The following is a 15,697-nucleotide window of genomic DNA, read 5'->3' on the forward strand; positions in this document are numbered from 1 at the left end:
TGCAGCTAGCTTGCTTTTGACTTTCATACTCTATTTAAAAACACAAAATTGGGAGCATTGAAAAAGAGTTCCCAAATTAGCTTTTTAATAGAGATCAGAAGTTAAAACGGGGCCGAGTCATGCGGGAAAAGCTACTCAGAAACACAGCCCGGCCAGAGCCAGCAAAGGGTGAGGCCAGAGCACGCGGAGTGAGAGGGAAGTCAGTAAGTTTTATGAAGTGATGACACCGTAAATCACAGAAAAATCTCTCAGACCAGCCAAAGCCAAATGACATTCCTGGTTTTGCTTTCTTCTGAGCATCTAGTGGCGGCCTTGCCGCGTCCCCGAGTCCCCTGTTTTAAAACGACGGAGCCAGACCAGATCCCCCCCTTTGCTCTCGCTAGAGGTGACGCACCCGGAGGAGCATTCGCTGGGCTCCGCCAGCCGAACGCCCCGCAGCCGCCCGGCCGGGGGTCCCGGCCTCCCCCCGCACCCCCCCGGCCCCGGCCGCGCCGCGCTCGCTCCGGGTGACACCTGCCGGCGGCACGGGGGGGGCGGCCGTGTGCGGGGGAGCCCCCGCCAGCCCGGGCCCTGCCCCCCGGCCCCCGCCCCACCGCCCCCCGCTGCCCCCCGGCCCCCGCCCCGGCTCTGCCCCCGCCCCTCCCCGCGGAGCTGTCCGCGCCCGCGGTGCTGATCGCGGCTCTCCGCCACCGCCCCTCCCCGCGGAGCTGTCCGCACCCGCGGTGCTGATCGTCGCTCTCCTGCGCCGCCGCCACCGCCCCGCGCACTCCGCGCCGCCCCGCGCAGCCCCGCGCCCGCCCCCGCGCCGCTCCGCGCTCCCGGGGCCGCATGGCAGCGGCGGCGCTCGGCTGGCGGCCGCGGCCGGGAGCGCCGGTCGAGGCGGCGGGCCGGCGCGCCCTGCGGAGGTGAGGAGGGGTCCGCCGGGAGGGGGGAGCCCCGGTCCGGGGAGGGGGGGTCCGGCCCCGGGGGGGGGGGGTCGCCTGCGGGCGGGGAGGAGCGCGGCGGCAGCTGCCGGGGGATCGAGGGGCAGGAGATGCCCCCGGCTCGCTGCCCCCCCGCGTCCTCGCCCTCGCTCCGCGCTGCCTCCCGCTGCTCGCCGCTCCTGCTCCCCTTCCCTCCCCCGTCCCCAGCTGGTGCCCGCACAGCCCCCGAACGCCCGGCGACAGATAAAGTGTAACCGCGAGCGGTGGAAGGACGCGAGGCAATGGCGAGGCAGCCGGGCTCCTCTATGCCGTGTATGTATTTGTCTTACTTTATGGAAGTCACTAACTATCGCTGCGGCGCATCAGTCATTGCCGGGAGCTGCCCGGCAGAGCAGGGCATAACTGCTTTGCTCTGATTTGGGCTTAGAGTTATTTATTTAATGGAGATTCACCGGCAAACAGATAAATGAGCAAGGATGCCAGGTCCCTGAGCGTGTGGAGTCCAACTTCTGACTACGGATGAAAGAGGGATGCTGAGGTGGTGGGGAGACAGGACTGGTAAGAGCAGCCAAGGAGCAGGGCAAGCGAGAACAGCAGGACGAGGGAGAAAGGGGACAGGAAGAGAGGGAAAGATCAGTTTAAGTCTGGATTATTTATTTTTATTCCTGAACATAGCCTCCTGCCCTGGCTAAGGTGTTGGTTGTAGGTTTGTGATGCTGGAGGAATAGCTCATTTTCTTGTCCAGGAGAAGGGACCTCTCCCGCACGGTACCCGCCTGCCTGAGAGCCAGGGACACAGAGGCAGCTCCAGGCAGGACCAGTGAAGTTCATCTCATACTTTCCCCCCTTTATACCCCCCCCCGGGCCACTGCTGGCACATTAGCATGTAGGGTAGGCTCTGGTGTGTATTTAATGATCCCATTTGCCGGTGTCTCTGTTAGCTCCCACCGCCCTTCCTTCAGCCTCGCCTTACAGACTGCCTCCCCGGGACCAGCTGGGTCCATCTCCCCGCTGCGCCCACGCAAGCCGACTCTCCGGGACCCGGGTGCCATTTCCAGCTGGGTTAGGCAGCGAGAGCAAAGCTCCGAGCGGTGCTGGAAGGGGAGGGGGCAAAACGAAGCAAGCCCAGGCGAGAGAGTCAGGGAGAGACTCCATCTCGGCAGTAACAAGGGAGAAGCTGTTTAGTCATCTCTCTATATATACTTTCACAATGATGATCACATTTACTGATTGCTTCTGACTGCATTTAGAGAGGGAGTCAAGAGGCAGGCAGCACAGCTCACCTTTTATCCTGAGGAGTGACTGCTCCCCCTTCCTTCCAGTTCCCCAGATTCAGCCCTACTTTTGGGCGCTGAATTTCCTTGCCAGGTAAGGCATCGCTGCGAGCCGGCAAGATGGGGCTCTCTGGGCTGACTGGGAGGGAGGGGAGAAGTTTGCATGCATTTATCCTAAGCCTGTTGCTTTTGCTCCCAAATGTCTCCAATGGACTGAGGGAGTGAACGTTTTGCAGAAAGTTTTATTATCTGATGTGATTGCAAAGGGGAAGGAATATATGAGTGACGGAGGATACCGAAGCTTTGGCTGACATATTTTGCTCTAAAGCAAATACCTCTCTGCTGTCTGAGCCTGACCCAACAAGGACAGGGAAAGGAGAGAATGAACAATCTCAAGGCTCTTTACTCCCATTAGCAGCATTTCATCAAGAACTCACAGTGTGTTTATCATATTTTAAGTCATCCCTCTCTGCTTCTAGAAAGGGAAAAACTACAAGATTTTTGTTTTGTTTTGTTTCTGTTTTCATGAGACTATGAAGAGACATGTATTAAGCACGGCACTGCCGGCAGGAGCTAATGTGGTAAGAACCCATTGTTTGTTTCTTGACCCTTTAGGTGAACAGAAATAACCACGTTCTCTGAAGTTTTTCTCCAGAGCTTTACTGACCTAGCCGTGCCTGTCAGGTTTTTGTTTGAAACTGGGATGGAGCCATGGTGGCCAGGAAGCGGCCGCAGCGCAGGCGACCTGCGGGAGCCAACGGTGGTCAGGGAGGGACATAGACGGGGTCAGGCATCCCGGGAGGGGGACGGGGGGCTCATGCCACAGGCTTTCCTATCACATTTCCTTGCACCATTTCACTGACCTCATAATTATCTAAAGAAAACAGATTATTTTCTCTACAGATGCTCACTTTTTTAAGTCAGAAGGAGACAAATTATTTTATTTCATGTACCAGGTCTTCTAAATGTTATCTGCAGGGTACCGATCTTTTGTCAACTAGTTCCTTTCAAATTACATGCAGAAATTATGGTAATTAAAATTAGAAATATGTGTATAGCTAAACATATGCTTGTTAAAATTAAAGTGTGTCTGTTTGCTGGGCAAGCTGAAGAGACTCTGTCGACTGCACAGTATATTTTGAGCCCAGCCAATTGCTTTCCAGCCTAAAAAGAGCGGTTAGCAGTTACCAAAACCCAGGCATGCAGAAAAGGATTATGCTTTCCCTATTTTGTAGATAAACTAGTTAGTTCATATTTTTGTACTCGACTTAGTTTGTGCAGCTCTGAATTACAAATCCAGTCCTACCTCTCTCTTCATTTTCTGTCTTATTTTGGGGCGGGGTAGAGTACCAAGGACTCATGGACAAGAAAAAGCAAAGCCTCTTCTCCCTCTCAGTCCTTCCTCACACACAGACAATTCATAGCTCAAAAAGACTCTTTTTGCATATTTTGAGGATCCAATGGGACAGATTTAACGCAACTTTGAAAATTAAGCTGCGTGCACTAAGTTTTCTTAACCAGCTACATCTCTGTCACAGAGAAATGAGAACTTCCACAGAAGAATACCCCTCTCTTTCTCTTTTGCTTCAATCTCCTGTCCATTTCATAGCCGAGATATTTATAGCTTCCCCACATACACTGCCAGCATGAAGGACCCATTTTGTCTTTAAAAATTGATTTAAAAATGTGTAAGTCACTTATGAGTTACCAGCGCTTTATTAGAACAATTATATGTGAAGTATTTATAGTGCCTCGGCAGCTAATGTAGGTAACCTGGAATTTACAACCAAAGTTATAAAAGTACAGAAGAGATTTCTAACGAGGTTCCCCTGGGAAATCGGAGAGATGAGGATCCAGCGTACTGTAGCTGGTCAGGTCACTGTACGATGCCAGTCAGTCCTGGCAGAATGACTGTGGTGGTGTCACTAATTGAAATGAAAAAGCAGAGAAGACAGTTTACCAGCAGGGAAACCAGGAACAGGATGCACCATCTTGGTCTCCTAGTTATTTGCCTGTATATATTTGGTGATTAATGACTGAAATGGTTGTCATTTTGCTGCCTCCTGTCTTACAGTCCTGTTCTTAACGCAGTGTTTCATAAAAGTTAAACGATCTGCCCCTGCTGGCATAGGAACTCGGCGTCTCTGCCGTCGGAGCCCCCGGGCCCTGGGGACTGCCTTTCAGCTGAACACTGGGGCACATTTTCCAAGTCGTGCAGAGAAAGTTCGCAGGGCTGTGCTCTGCCTCTTCCCCGCACCGACGGAAGAGCCTGGTCTCCAGGGCTGTCAGTCTGGCACTATTAACGCAATAAATCCCCTCTTTAGGGGGAGAGAAAAAAATGGTGCGTAGTAATATTGAACAATCCTTTATAGGAAAATATTGTGGGATGTTTGCTCCAGTGCCATGTGTATAAGCAAAGTGTCTCCTTGGGATAAGCATCACTATGGATTATTACATGCTTCGTAATTACAAAATCTCTTCCAGCAGCAGTAAGATGCTTGCACGAGGGATTTCGATTGTCCTTTGGATAGTAAAATTGCATGGAAAGATTCTCCACATTAAGGTGATGAACGTTAATGCGTCCTGAAGAGGAAGAGCGTTTCTGTGAGCAGTTTAGTAATTTTCACCACAGATTGATTCCATCATTTTTTATGCAGTATTTTGATGGCCTGTAGAAATCAATAATGCTGCAGCCTTACTGGCTGGAATGGCAGCTTTCATATAATTAAAAAACTTCACCATAAAACTGCCTAGAATGATACCATGTAAAGGTTATAATTAAGCTTTGAGGGCCTGAGTCAGTGGAATCAATGGAATTTCCATTGATAAATCGACTTTTGATAGGGCCCCTAATGCATCTTATACGATAATGGCACCTTTCTCCAGCTAATTTTATGGTAGAGTCAGAAAAACACCAGGGAAGTGAAAGCAAATACAAGTTAAAACAAAAGTTACATGTTGTAAGAACTCTAATCAAAGGCCAAAAAGAAAAAGAAAATTCACGGCTAGATCAGAACCACAATAACTACTCTAATTTCAAGAGAATGTTGGCTTCCAGTGGCTGAGGACCTGGACAACTTGGGATATTTTTCCTATACAAATCAAGAGTGCAGTGAACATATTTCCTTTCAACCTAATAGTTCTTCAGTTCTTCGGCTGAAGGACTCCTGCCTCTTTTAGCTAGGAAATAACCAAGGTATCTTCCTGCTGGAAGGAAGTTGTCCAGCTCTGGAGGCTTCCCTCACTCTGATGTAATTGGTATTCAGCTGGCAGCTTAATCCATCAGCTTTCACACCCGGGATGCGCAGGTATTCTGAGCAATGTTTCCCTGACAGTCAGAATCTCCCTCTGGTCTGGTGGAGGGATGCAGTATTTCACAAGAGTAAAACCCATCTCTAAAGGAAAGAGACCAGCAAAAAACTGCTGCTGAGGCCAGGTCTTCAATTAAAGGTGGAAGAAAACGAACAAAAAACAGAGCAGATTTTCTGTTTCTTTAACTGAAATGTTCTTAGTGCAGGATTCATTACGTATGGAACTTTTTTAAAACTGGAAACCCAGCTCAGCCCAGTCGAGGTTTCTCACGGCGTACAATTTCTCTGGGTGAACTGCAAGCTGATTTCACTGGAGTTCCCAGCTCTTTCTTGACAGCTGTAGTTAAACTGATGAGCACATGAGGCTTACACCTGGGGAATTATGGATTAGTCTTGTTTGTTAGGAAGCAAATATAAATTAGTGTGTTTATGCTACTTTTAAAATGTTTTTAATGAGGAATCATTTGCTATTCAAGATTTCAATCTATAATAATGCCATAACCCTGCTGAGCCGATTATCCTGTGCCTTGTTTAACATCATTCTTCAAATGGGAGATGAGGGCAAGGCAGTTGTTTTAACTTCTTGTGTACGTACTGGTGTGGGACTCTCTAACACAACGGAGCAAGACACCCCGCTTGACTGTGTCTTGTGTTTTTATTTTGTTTTGTATTTTAGATGGAACTGATCTGACTTCCAACAGGTCTCAGGAGCAGCCTAACTGTCCTCTCCACTAACAAGGCCTGGGGTCATCATGGCAGCAGGAGTAGCAGCATGGTTGCCCTTTGCCAGGGCAGCTGCCATAGGATGGATGCCAGTGGCCAACTGTCCCATGCCACTGGCTCCAACGGAGAAAAACAAGAGGCAGGATGAGCTGATCATTCTCAATGTGAGTGGCAGGCGTTTCCAGACCTGGAGGACTACACTGGAGAGATACCCGGACACTCTCCTGGGTAGCACCGAGAAGGAGTTCTTCTTCAACGAAGACACTAAGGAGTACTTCTTTGACCGGGACCCCGAGGTCTTTAGGTGCATCTTAAATTTTTATAGAACTGGCAAGCTGCACTATCCCAGGTACGAGTGCATCTCTGCTTATGACGAAGAGCTTGCCTTCTATGGAATCCTCCCTGAAATCATCGGGGACTGCTGCTACGAAGAGTACAAAGACAGAAAGCGAGAAAACGCGGAGCGGCTGATGGATGACAATGACTCAGAAAACAACCAAGAAGGGTCCATGCCATCCCTGAGCTTCCGGCAGACCATGTGGCGAGCCTTCGAGAACCCCCACACCAGCACCTTAGCCTTAGTCTTTTACTATGTCACCGGTTTCTTCATTGCTGTCTCTGTGATCACTAATGTCGTGGAAACTGTCCCTTGTGGCACAGTGCCTGGAAACAAGGAGCTTCCATGTGGGGAAAGATATGCTGTGGCTTTCTTTTGCTTGGACACGGCTTGCGTGATGATTTTCACAGTCGAGTATCTGTTGAGACTCTTTGCGGCCCCAAGTCGCTACAGATTCATTAGAAGTGTGATGAGCATCATTGACGTGGTGGCCATCATGCCGTACTACATTGGCTTGGTGATGACCAACAATGAGGACGTCAGCGGAGCCTTTGTGACACTAAGGGTTTTTAGGGTTTTCAGGATTTTCAAGTTCTCTCGCCATTCCCAAGGCTTAAGAATCTTGGGCTACACTTTGAAGAGCTGTGCCTCCGAGCTTGGCTTTCTACTCTTTTCCCTCACAATGGCAATCATCATCTTTGCAACTGTGATGTTTTATGCAGAGAAAGGGTCCTCAGCAAGCAAATTCACCAGTATTCCTGCTTCCTTTTGGTACACTATTGTAACCATGACAACGCTGGGGTGAGTATTACTCTTTCTTTTACTGAGCAGCAGGCAAGCATGTACTAGGAGCTTGACTTGAGTTACGCCTAAGCATTTTCCTGGGTGCATGTTTGAAAAGGGGCTGGAACTGTTAAGGGCTCGATTGTGCTTTGCCTTACAACTTCTGCAATTTATGCTTATGTGTAGTTGTATAAAACAGAAAAAGCACTCACACCCGCTCGACAAATGCTTGGCACAGTGGTAAATGAGTGCAGGAGGAGCAAGGCTGAGGAGTAGCAGGTCCTGTTTCGCACTCCTTCTGCAGGAGAGAAAAGTTAACATGAGTGCAAGGGAGCTGGCAACTAGAGCTTATGCTTTTTTCAGACATGCGTTCGAGCCATAGATTTTACACGAGGTTGCTGGTGTCTGTGTTGTCTCTTCTTGCGATGTCGGTCATTGTTTCTTCACTTGACATGCCAGGAATTACCGATTTGCTGAATTCAAATGGATATTGTGGGCTGCTATACTCCTGAAAACACTCCAGGACTTGATGTATTTTTTACTTAATTGAGCAGGATATGGGCTTCTTGTCTGTGCTTAGTTGTGAGTTTAAAAAACAATATGAGTATGCTGTAGCAGTTGCAGTAGAATTTCAAGCATTCCCAGGGACAGGTACAAAGATAATGATATCAAAGCAAAGGAAATGTAGTCTGGAGGGCACTTCTTTCCCTTATATTTCATTTCTGTCTTACAGATGTTTCTACTGAGATTATAGATTTGAGCAACAGACTAAAACCTTTGTAAGCAGAATGACCAAACCCTCACCCTAACGGGGTTATGTAAAAGCAAGCAGGCATCACAGGCTGCTGCTTCAGGCAGTCACAAAGTTATGATCGAATGCAATCTCTTAATTCTGCACATCAGAGCAATACACTAAGTTTACAGTTACTTTGCAAGAGTTTTCCCACCGGAGAGTTCACACAGTTTAATATTCAGATGTAGACAATTCTCATTCTTGTGATATGGTGACCACTTTTTCTCTAAACTGCTTTTGATTTTAAACACTTCTCTGTGCCTATTATACATGGACAGGCTCACAGTAGCACTTTTAAATTATTAAAATCACAATTCAGCTGTCAGAAAGGCACAGAATCTGAGCATATGACAGCCGCAAGCCTGAATTTCTTCATTAAGTGAAACTGTAGAACATGTTTGTCAAAGTCACCAAGAGATCTCTTCTGCCTCCTTTTTAACATCTAAGCAAAGTTTGCAAGTTTGTATGGCAAAAGCTGAGGTCCCTACCCTGGAAAAGAACTCAGTGCTCGCTTAGAAATCGAAGCTGGGCTCTGGATCCCAGCACTCCCCCAACCTGGGGTTCAGCTTTCCATATTCTGACTGGGCCATACTGGTCGGTTCCCACCACTGTATCTGAGCAGCTGAGGGCCACCTGTCCTGGGGGCTTGTTCGCCCATCCCCTCCACAGGGGAAAATGCATGAAAATACAGTTCTATCGTCTAGTTGCTGTTTAATAACGATCGCACCTTCCTCCTACCCACACACGCTTACGCACATCCACGTGTATCTGTTACATCTTTGGGACGGGGAAGTGGGGGTCAAGGCAACGTTCAGCATCACTTGGGGACAAACCGCCTCTGTGAAACACATGCAGATGGGCTGTGGTGCAACTGAGTCTCTATTCCTGCTAGCGCAGTGACTTGGTCTCTTTCTCTTTCCCTTCCTTTCTGAACGCACGGATAGACAAACCAGAGTGCTCTCGAGGACTTTAAAGTGTTCTCAATCTGTTGTAATCACAGAAATTATAGATGAATGAGTGCCTTTAATGAGTTGACAAGAATTTTAAAAATGAGACATTTAAACACGGCTTTGTAAGAGTTCATTGGAAAGGGACCTATAAAATGCTGTCAAAGCCTTAAAGCTTAAACTTCTAGTATTAGTGATCTGGGATTTTTGTTGCAGGATTTTAATTAAAATAGGTGTCTCTAGCAAACAGTCTATCAGCTAAGTTTAGTGTCATATCACAGACTTACAAGAAATTCAGAAACCTCAATACCAGCAGACCCCGACGAGCCCCTGTGCTCTCTGACAACACCCAACTGCCTACGACCGTGTTCAGCAGGTCCCTAGCGCTTCCTTATCCAAGCACCCGAAGACAGACACTCTCCACTGGTTTGCCCAAAGCCTGTACTATGTAGAGAAGTTGCTACTGTGAGCCATAAAAACCTAACTCCTGCAGACCAGCTCCGCAGAGCCGCAGCCAGACCTCCTCGGAGAGGCACTTTATGGAGCTGGTCACCACGGTGGTGGGGTCCCAGCCATGGGGGTGCAAGGACAGCACCGGCAGAGCAAGGCACTGGCAGTGCCAGCACCAGCCCTTGGCTCAGGCAACAGCTCTCACCCCTGGCTTGGCATCATGGCACTGAAATTCATGAACTCTAGAAACAAAACTTTTGGCCTCAGCTCATTTCCACCTTCCTGACTCCCACCACGTGGTGGGGGTGGTTAACATCCCCCGGCCCCCTTCATTTCCTCATAAAACCTTTCCGTTTTGACAAATTGGCATTTTCATACAATATTTCACATACATCTCTATTCAGAAGTCATTTCAATATGTTTGGAAGGATCTTGTTACTAATGAGAGTACTGGCAATTCCTGTCGCACAGACATTGCCAAAAACACAGCCGAAGTCCCTAACTCGCTTCTCAACACGTCAGGCTTTGCCTGCTAGTGGTTGCCAGTTCGCTGCTTGCATTTCAGCAATGCTCAGAGCTTTCCTGAATATCTTAAATATTTTCTGCCATTTGCCTTTAAAAATTCACCCAGCATTTAAAACGTTATAAAGCACAATGGTTTTTTACGCAGATCTATACACGCACGTATGTATTTTTTGTTTTGAACACTAAAAGATTTAAACTCAGACAAGTGAACATTTCCCTGACACGAATTCCACCACTGCTTGTGACAGAGCACTTTGTAAAAGTGCTTTGGAACACGCAGGATAACTTTTCCCATGTTATTAAGACATTAAAAAATTAGCTCCATTAATATAAAATAGAAAGTTTACTTAGAACAAACAAGCAAGGCTCGCATTAGGAAACCATCAACTCTCCTACTGTACTGTACGTCAGCTGCTCTTATTCCAGATTGCCAAATATCTTCAGGATACAACTGAATTTCCAGATTGACCCATAAACAAAAAGCAATAAAAATGCATTTCTTCTTGAAGGTGAAGCACTGCAGAAAATAGAGTAAATGCTGCTTTTGGTGGGGTTACTATGCAAATCACTTCTGAGAAAAGGAGGATGACCTGCGAGCTCCTTAGGTAGTTAACAACCCAAGGAGACAGGTACAATAGTTTTTCTGGAATGGGAAACAAAGCAAAGGAATTAAATTATACTGACCCTGCATCTCTGATCCCTCTGCTCTGCTCACCAGCCCTGGTTTAACAGAGGCTGTTTTTAATTTAGCACGATTTAAATTTTGCTCAGGAGGTTTTATAATGAAAGCATTGTTCTTGGGTGCATCTTAAATCAATCTGAATTACTGAAACAACTATCCAAAATTAATTCAAAATCATCTATCCAATTCATGCAGAAACATTTTTCTCAAGAGGCCAACAGCTACCCATCTCCTCTCTTGCCCTTGTCTAAAACACCACCACAACACCTATTAGCTTTGCCAGCACCTCTCTTTGTTCTGCAGAAGGTTGTGACCCCCAGGACCTTCCATCTCACTAACGCAGGCGCTGCCGAAAGCAGCGGAGGAGCACAGTGCTGGTTCCCATCGTTAGCATTCATGGCCCTGTCTTGGTTTTTAGCAGACTCGATATGCAATAACGACCAGTTTTACATCTGTATAGAGACAGTTTAATTATCATAAATTTTGTGACCTTGCTACCAGCACGTTGGTTTTATTCACTTTTAAATAGCGTTTGGCTGTGGATGGGGCAGCCTCACGTTTCTCTGCCCGTCAGCGTGCATCTCAAACCCGGCTGTGGTGCGAGACCTCTCTCGTGCTACTAAACCCCACACATTTCCGCCCAGGGCACATATTTTTCTAAGCTTTTTTATAGCTGTTTTCATTCCACCTGACAATAGCAGTATGTTTCAGAGTCTCAGGCAGTGTTTGCGGCCTGCACCCCCATCCCCACACAGCTGGGAGCAGCAGGAGCAGAGAAGGGCGAATGCTCTGTGGTACATCCCAGAGGGAATCGGCACTGAGATCTCTGGGCCATTTGTGTCAGGAAACCAGCGGTACCGCGGACCAAGGGACAGAGGTTGTTGACGGATTTTGTTCTGGTTTGAGCTTAGGGATCCGCCGTGTGATTTTCTATCGCCTAACGAAGGCTGAGCTCCCACAGCTCAGCGCCCTCGGGGTGGTCCTAGGAGAATCTATCTTCTGCCTGACTGTCCCCCTTACAATTTGCAAGAACATAATGGTTTAGAGATCGCTATCGCTCTTTCAGATTCAGCTGCAGTGGTCAATGAGTTTGAACGATACGCCTCAGTGCCCTTGGACAACACAGCCTATCTAGAGAATCCATTTAAGGAACCAGGTTAACGCTAGGAAGTCAATAAAACAGATGTGCTGGCCTCGTTACGTCAACAGCCTGATCTGGAGCAAGATCTGAAATTCCTCACTGTTTTTATTAGCCGAGTGCTTCCAGAGCAGGGATTTGGGGGTAGGGGTCTGTTTTGGTTTGTCTTGGTTCAAGCTGGTGCCCTGCGGTTCTGCAAGACGTGGGTCAGAGAGAGTGCGAGAGACCTGACACCTGATCAGCCCCTCTGAAAGAAACATCATTCTTTGGTTTGCTCATTTCTTGGGCTTTCTTTTTTATTGGTATTCAATCATGGACAAGAAAGGAGATGAAATTTAAGCAGTGAAATAGCATGTGAAATACTTGCTGCCAAACTGTTGACAGCTGGACTAGCACGAACTTACTGAGCACTGACCACGTTGCTTACAAACGCTGCCAGCTACCGTGCGAACAGAGACGTCTGCAGTTATTTCTCCAATGCAAAGTACTGAAACCACTCGAGCTGATAGTAACCTTCATTCACCCTCCTTCATGCAAACTAAGAGGAGTTTGCAAAGTAAGGAAAATAATAAATCATCTCTGGAGCGCTGCCATTCCCGGCTTCTCCGGAAAGATTGCCGCTTGGCCCAGCAATCACATCGTGCGTGTCAGTGCTTCAGCAACTGCCATTAAACTGAATCAGAAAAATTGCTTTAATAGAAACACTACTTTGCATATTTAACACCATCCATAGAAAGACGGATGAGATGTGGGGTATTTCCTTTGTAAAGCGAGGCACTAAAATTTCATCACTCACCATTTCCCACACTGCCAACAATTCCATATCCACAGGCCAAAGAACTGCTTGAATTTAATACGCAGGGAGTCCAATCAGACAACGAACTGATGGAGCTACACAAAGAAGCCATTTTCTTGAGCTTTCATTCTCTTGACTCCAGCTTCATCTTATACAAAATGTGTATCAATTTTCTTCTCCTAATGGATTTACAGATAGTATGTGAAATGCCTTTGTATCAGAAACTACAGATGGAACCTTTTCCCTTCACTATCTTGACGTAAATCTCAGGCAAGCATCTCATTTTCGAGCTATTTGTATTCACTAGAACCCCAGAAGTATTAAAATACCTTTATTCATTCTCAGAGCAAGTGGAATTCACTTGATTTTTCTCTCTCTTAAAAAAAAAAAAATTATCTGTCCTTAGGCTTTTTGTGGCTTTGGATATCTGTGATGGCTGCACGTATGTGCAAACACACCATTTTTAATGTACAAGACAAAATAACTTTCCTTTAAGGTAAACTTGTGTGAGAAGTGAATTATTTTGAATAAGGCCAAGTAATGGTACCGGCTAAAATTGTAACGTGGCTGCTAAATTTACCGATGGAAACCTTGGCAGAGATGCATCTATAGCAACTGATTTAAGACATTTTTCTGAGCTCCTCTTCTGTTTTTTTTTTTCCCTTTGTTTCTAGCCTGCATCACAGTAAGTGCCTGGGAAATACAGATTAAAGATAACATTGTATTTTCATTGGAGATGAAGGGAAGTGATTGGCTTGCTGACTGGATCGGAGCTATTTTTAGTCTCATAAAATGATAATTTCATAACAGCACTGACCCAGTAAAAGTAATTAGTTTACAGAGATCAGCTGAAAATGAGGGACAGAGTAGCCACAGTCAGTCGGAAAGGGAAAGCAGGGAAAGGGGAAGTGAAGTTAAAGGCCCTGCAACAAATTAGCCAGAACTAATTACATCTCTCAGCTGATTACAGCCCATACAGTCGGAACCAGCTCTCAGTGTGACTGGCGGAGCAGAGACGGGCACCCAGGGGGTCTCTGAGCGACCCGTGCCTCGGCGGTGCCCCCGGCCCCAGGTCCGTCCCCTACCCGGACGGCTGCCAACAGCCACCCTCACCCTTACAGGTGACATCTGTACACCACGTCCTTACCGAGACATTCCTGCTTGGCACGGATTTAGCATGGGGCACCTAAACCAGGGGATGAAACTCCTGCCCCGCTTTAACATTAGGAAAACAATTTTTATTGCACTTCCTTAAGGGATCTGTGCATTGCGGGTGGCTGAAGCCAGAATGTGGGAGCACCTGTGACCAAAACCAGCTTATTTCTAGGCCGTAGAGGAGTGTCCCAGGCACTGTAATGCAATCACCTCATTTAAAAAAAAAAAAAGAAAAAAATACAAAAAAAAGTGTAAGATAAACGGAGAAAGTTTTTCTCAGCATTAGCCAGCATTCTTCCCTGCCACCCATCACGCTTCCAGCTGGACTCCGCTCTCGGGTACCACGGCACTCTCAGCGAACATTAACGCTGTTACCCTGTAACTCAGCTGCTTTCAGGGGAAGCAGTGGGCTATTTGCACTTAACACAGGTCACGTCTTCCTACCCTTCATCCCAACCCCTGCAGAAGCACACAGGGACGGAGCTGCCACAGCACGTTATCAGAGGACATAGCAGGTTTATGTATTTTTAATGCAGCACAAGCCTCAGAAATGGTGATACCTGAACCCGGCAGCTGCTTTTTCACTGCTCATGGAAGTGCTCTGGCAACGTGCTTTTGCGCATGACCCTGGCGGTCAGAGGACCCATGGGTCGGCCCTGGCTGCCTCTCCAGGCTCGCCGAAGGGTGCTGGCAGCCGCAGCGATATCCCCCGGTGAGCATCATGGCTCAGCAGAAGTTGAAGAAGAAAAGAGCTACGACTAGGTCATTTATCCACTGCCCTCCCACTCTCGCTGCTTCAACATCCAGCACACACATTTTTTTCTGCCACGTTGCACCACATCCACTGTGAATTTATTACTGTTTTCCTTCAGTGCAGGCAGGCTGCTGGGTGTTTTTCCTGTGGATCAGGAAGACGGGCAGGGCCCAGCTGAGCTCTGCCTTCCCCTGGACAGGCAATCTCTGCAGAAACAGATTGTGCCTATTTAACTATTTACCACCACTACATTAGAGCACATTCAAGGGCTGTAATTCACCTTTTAAAGTTACAAGTAAGCGTGGAAGAGTTATTTTAAAATCAATATCTAACAGAATGCCATTGTTCCAACATTAAAACCTGCTGGGAAATTACTAGGAGGCATGTGGCAAGTCAAATCACTGCCTGCCAGAGGAGGAAACAATTCATTACTCCTTTAAAAGGTGCAAGTCTTCACTGGCTTTTTGTTCTGGTTCGCAGCCTCAGAAATGACGCTGGAGCATCTGGCTCTTTCTTTCCCTCGCTCTTTTGTTATTTCACTCTTTTGTTCTGGCTCTACATTGTGGACTTCTTCTTACTTTGTGCACGGGGCCGTGAGGGGTTTGGGTCTGGGGACGAGCGCTGCGATGGCAATGTCACTGCTGTCACTCCTCCTGATGGAGAGTGACGCTCTGCGTATGAATTATCTCTCACCTGTAAAAGCATCTGCAAGGACAACAAGCCCGACGCGGGCAGCCGCTCAAAGCCGTTTTCCAAGCAGGCTCTGCACCGCGCGGGTTCGGGAGGGCCACGGAGCGCATCGCCTGGGGAAGCCTGCTGCTTTCATCTTGGCCTGCCATCTGCGGCAGAATTAAAACACAGATCAGCTTCAGCTTTTTGCCTTCAGGACTTTGTGAGATTTGGCTGATGTACATCCCCAGAAAGCCCTTGAGAAGGATTGTTTGCTTCTAAAGAGAGTAGTCCTGCGGAACCAGGCTACGGGCCCTGAAACATGAGCTGGAACAGAGAGATGAGAGGTCTCAGGGCAACTGGGCTGTGGAGTCTCCTACTAACAAGGTCAAATAATTCAAGTAATAAATCTTATACGTATGGAGGGAAGCAGTCGCT

General features: G+C 47.5%; 1 protein-coding gene across 2 annotated transcripts in view; it reads left to right on the forward strand.

Annotated features, from left to right (window-relative positions):
• The first annotated feature begins 6,259 nt into the window (after positions 1–6,259).
• KCND3 (potassium voltage-gated channel subfamily D member 3) overlaps positions 6,260–15,697 on the forward strand; it is a 100,577-nt gene continuing 91,139 nt past the window's right edge. For both annotated transcript variants that reach the window (XM_068419364.1, XM_068419365.1), the window contains exon 1: positions 6,260–7,368. In XM_068419364.1, coding sequence (XP_068275465.1) covers positions 6,260–7,368 — 1,109 coding nt within the window. The remainder of the gene's footprint in view (positions 7,369–15,697) is intronic.

This window comes from Nyctibius grandis, chromosome 27 (assembly GCF_013368605.1).
Source record: "Nyctibius grandis isolate bNycGra1 chromosome 27, bNycGra1.pri, whole genome shotgun sequence".
In the NCBI taxonomy this organism is placed as follows: Eukaryota; Metazoa; Chordata; class Aves; order Nyctibiiformes; family Nyctibiidae; genus Nyctibius; species Nyctibius grandis.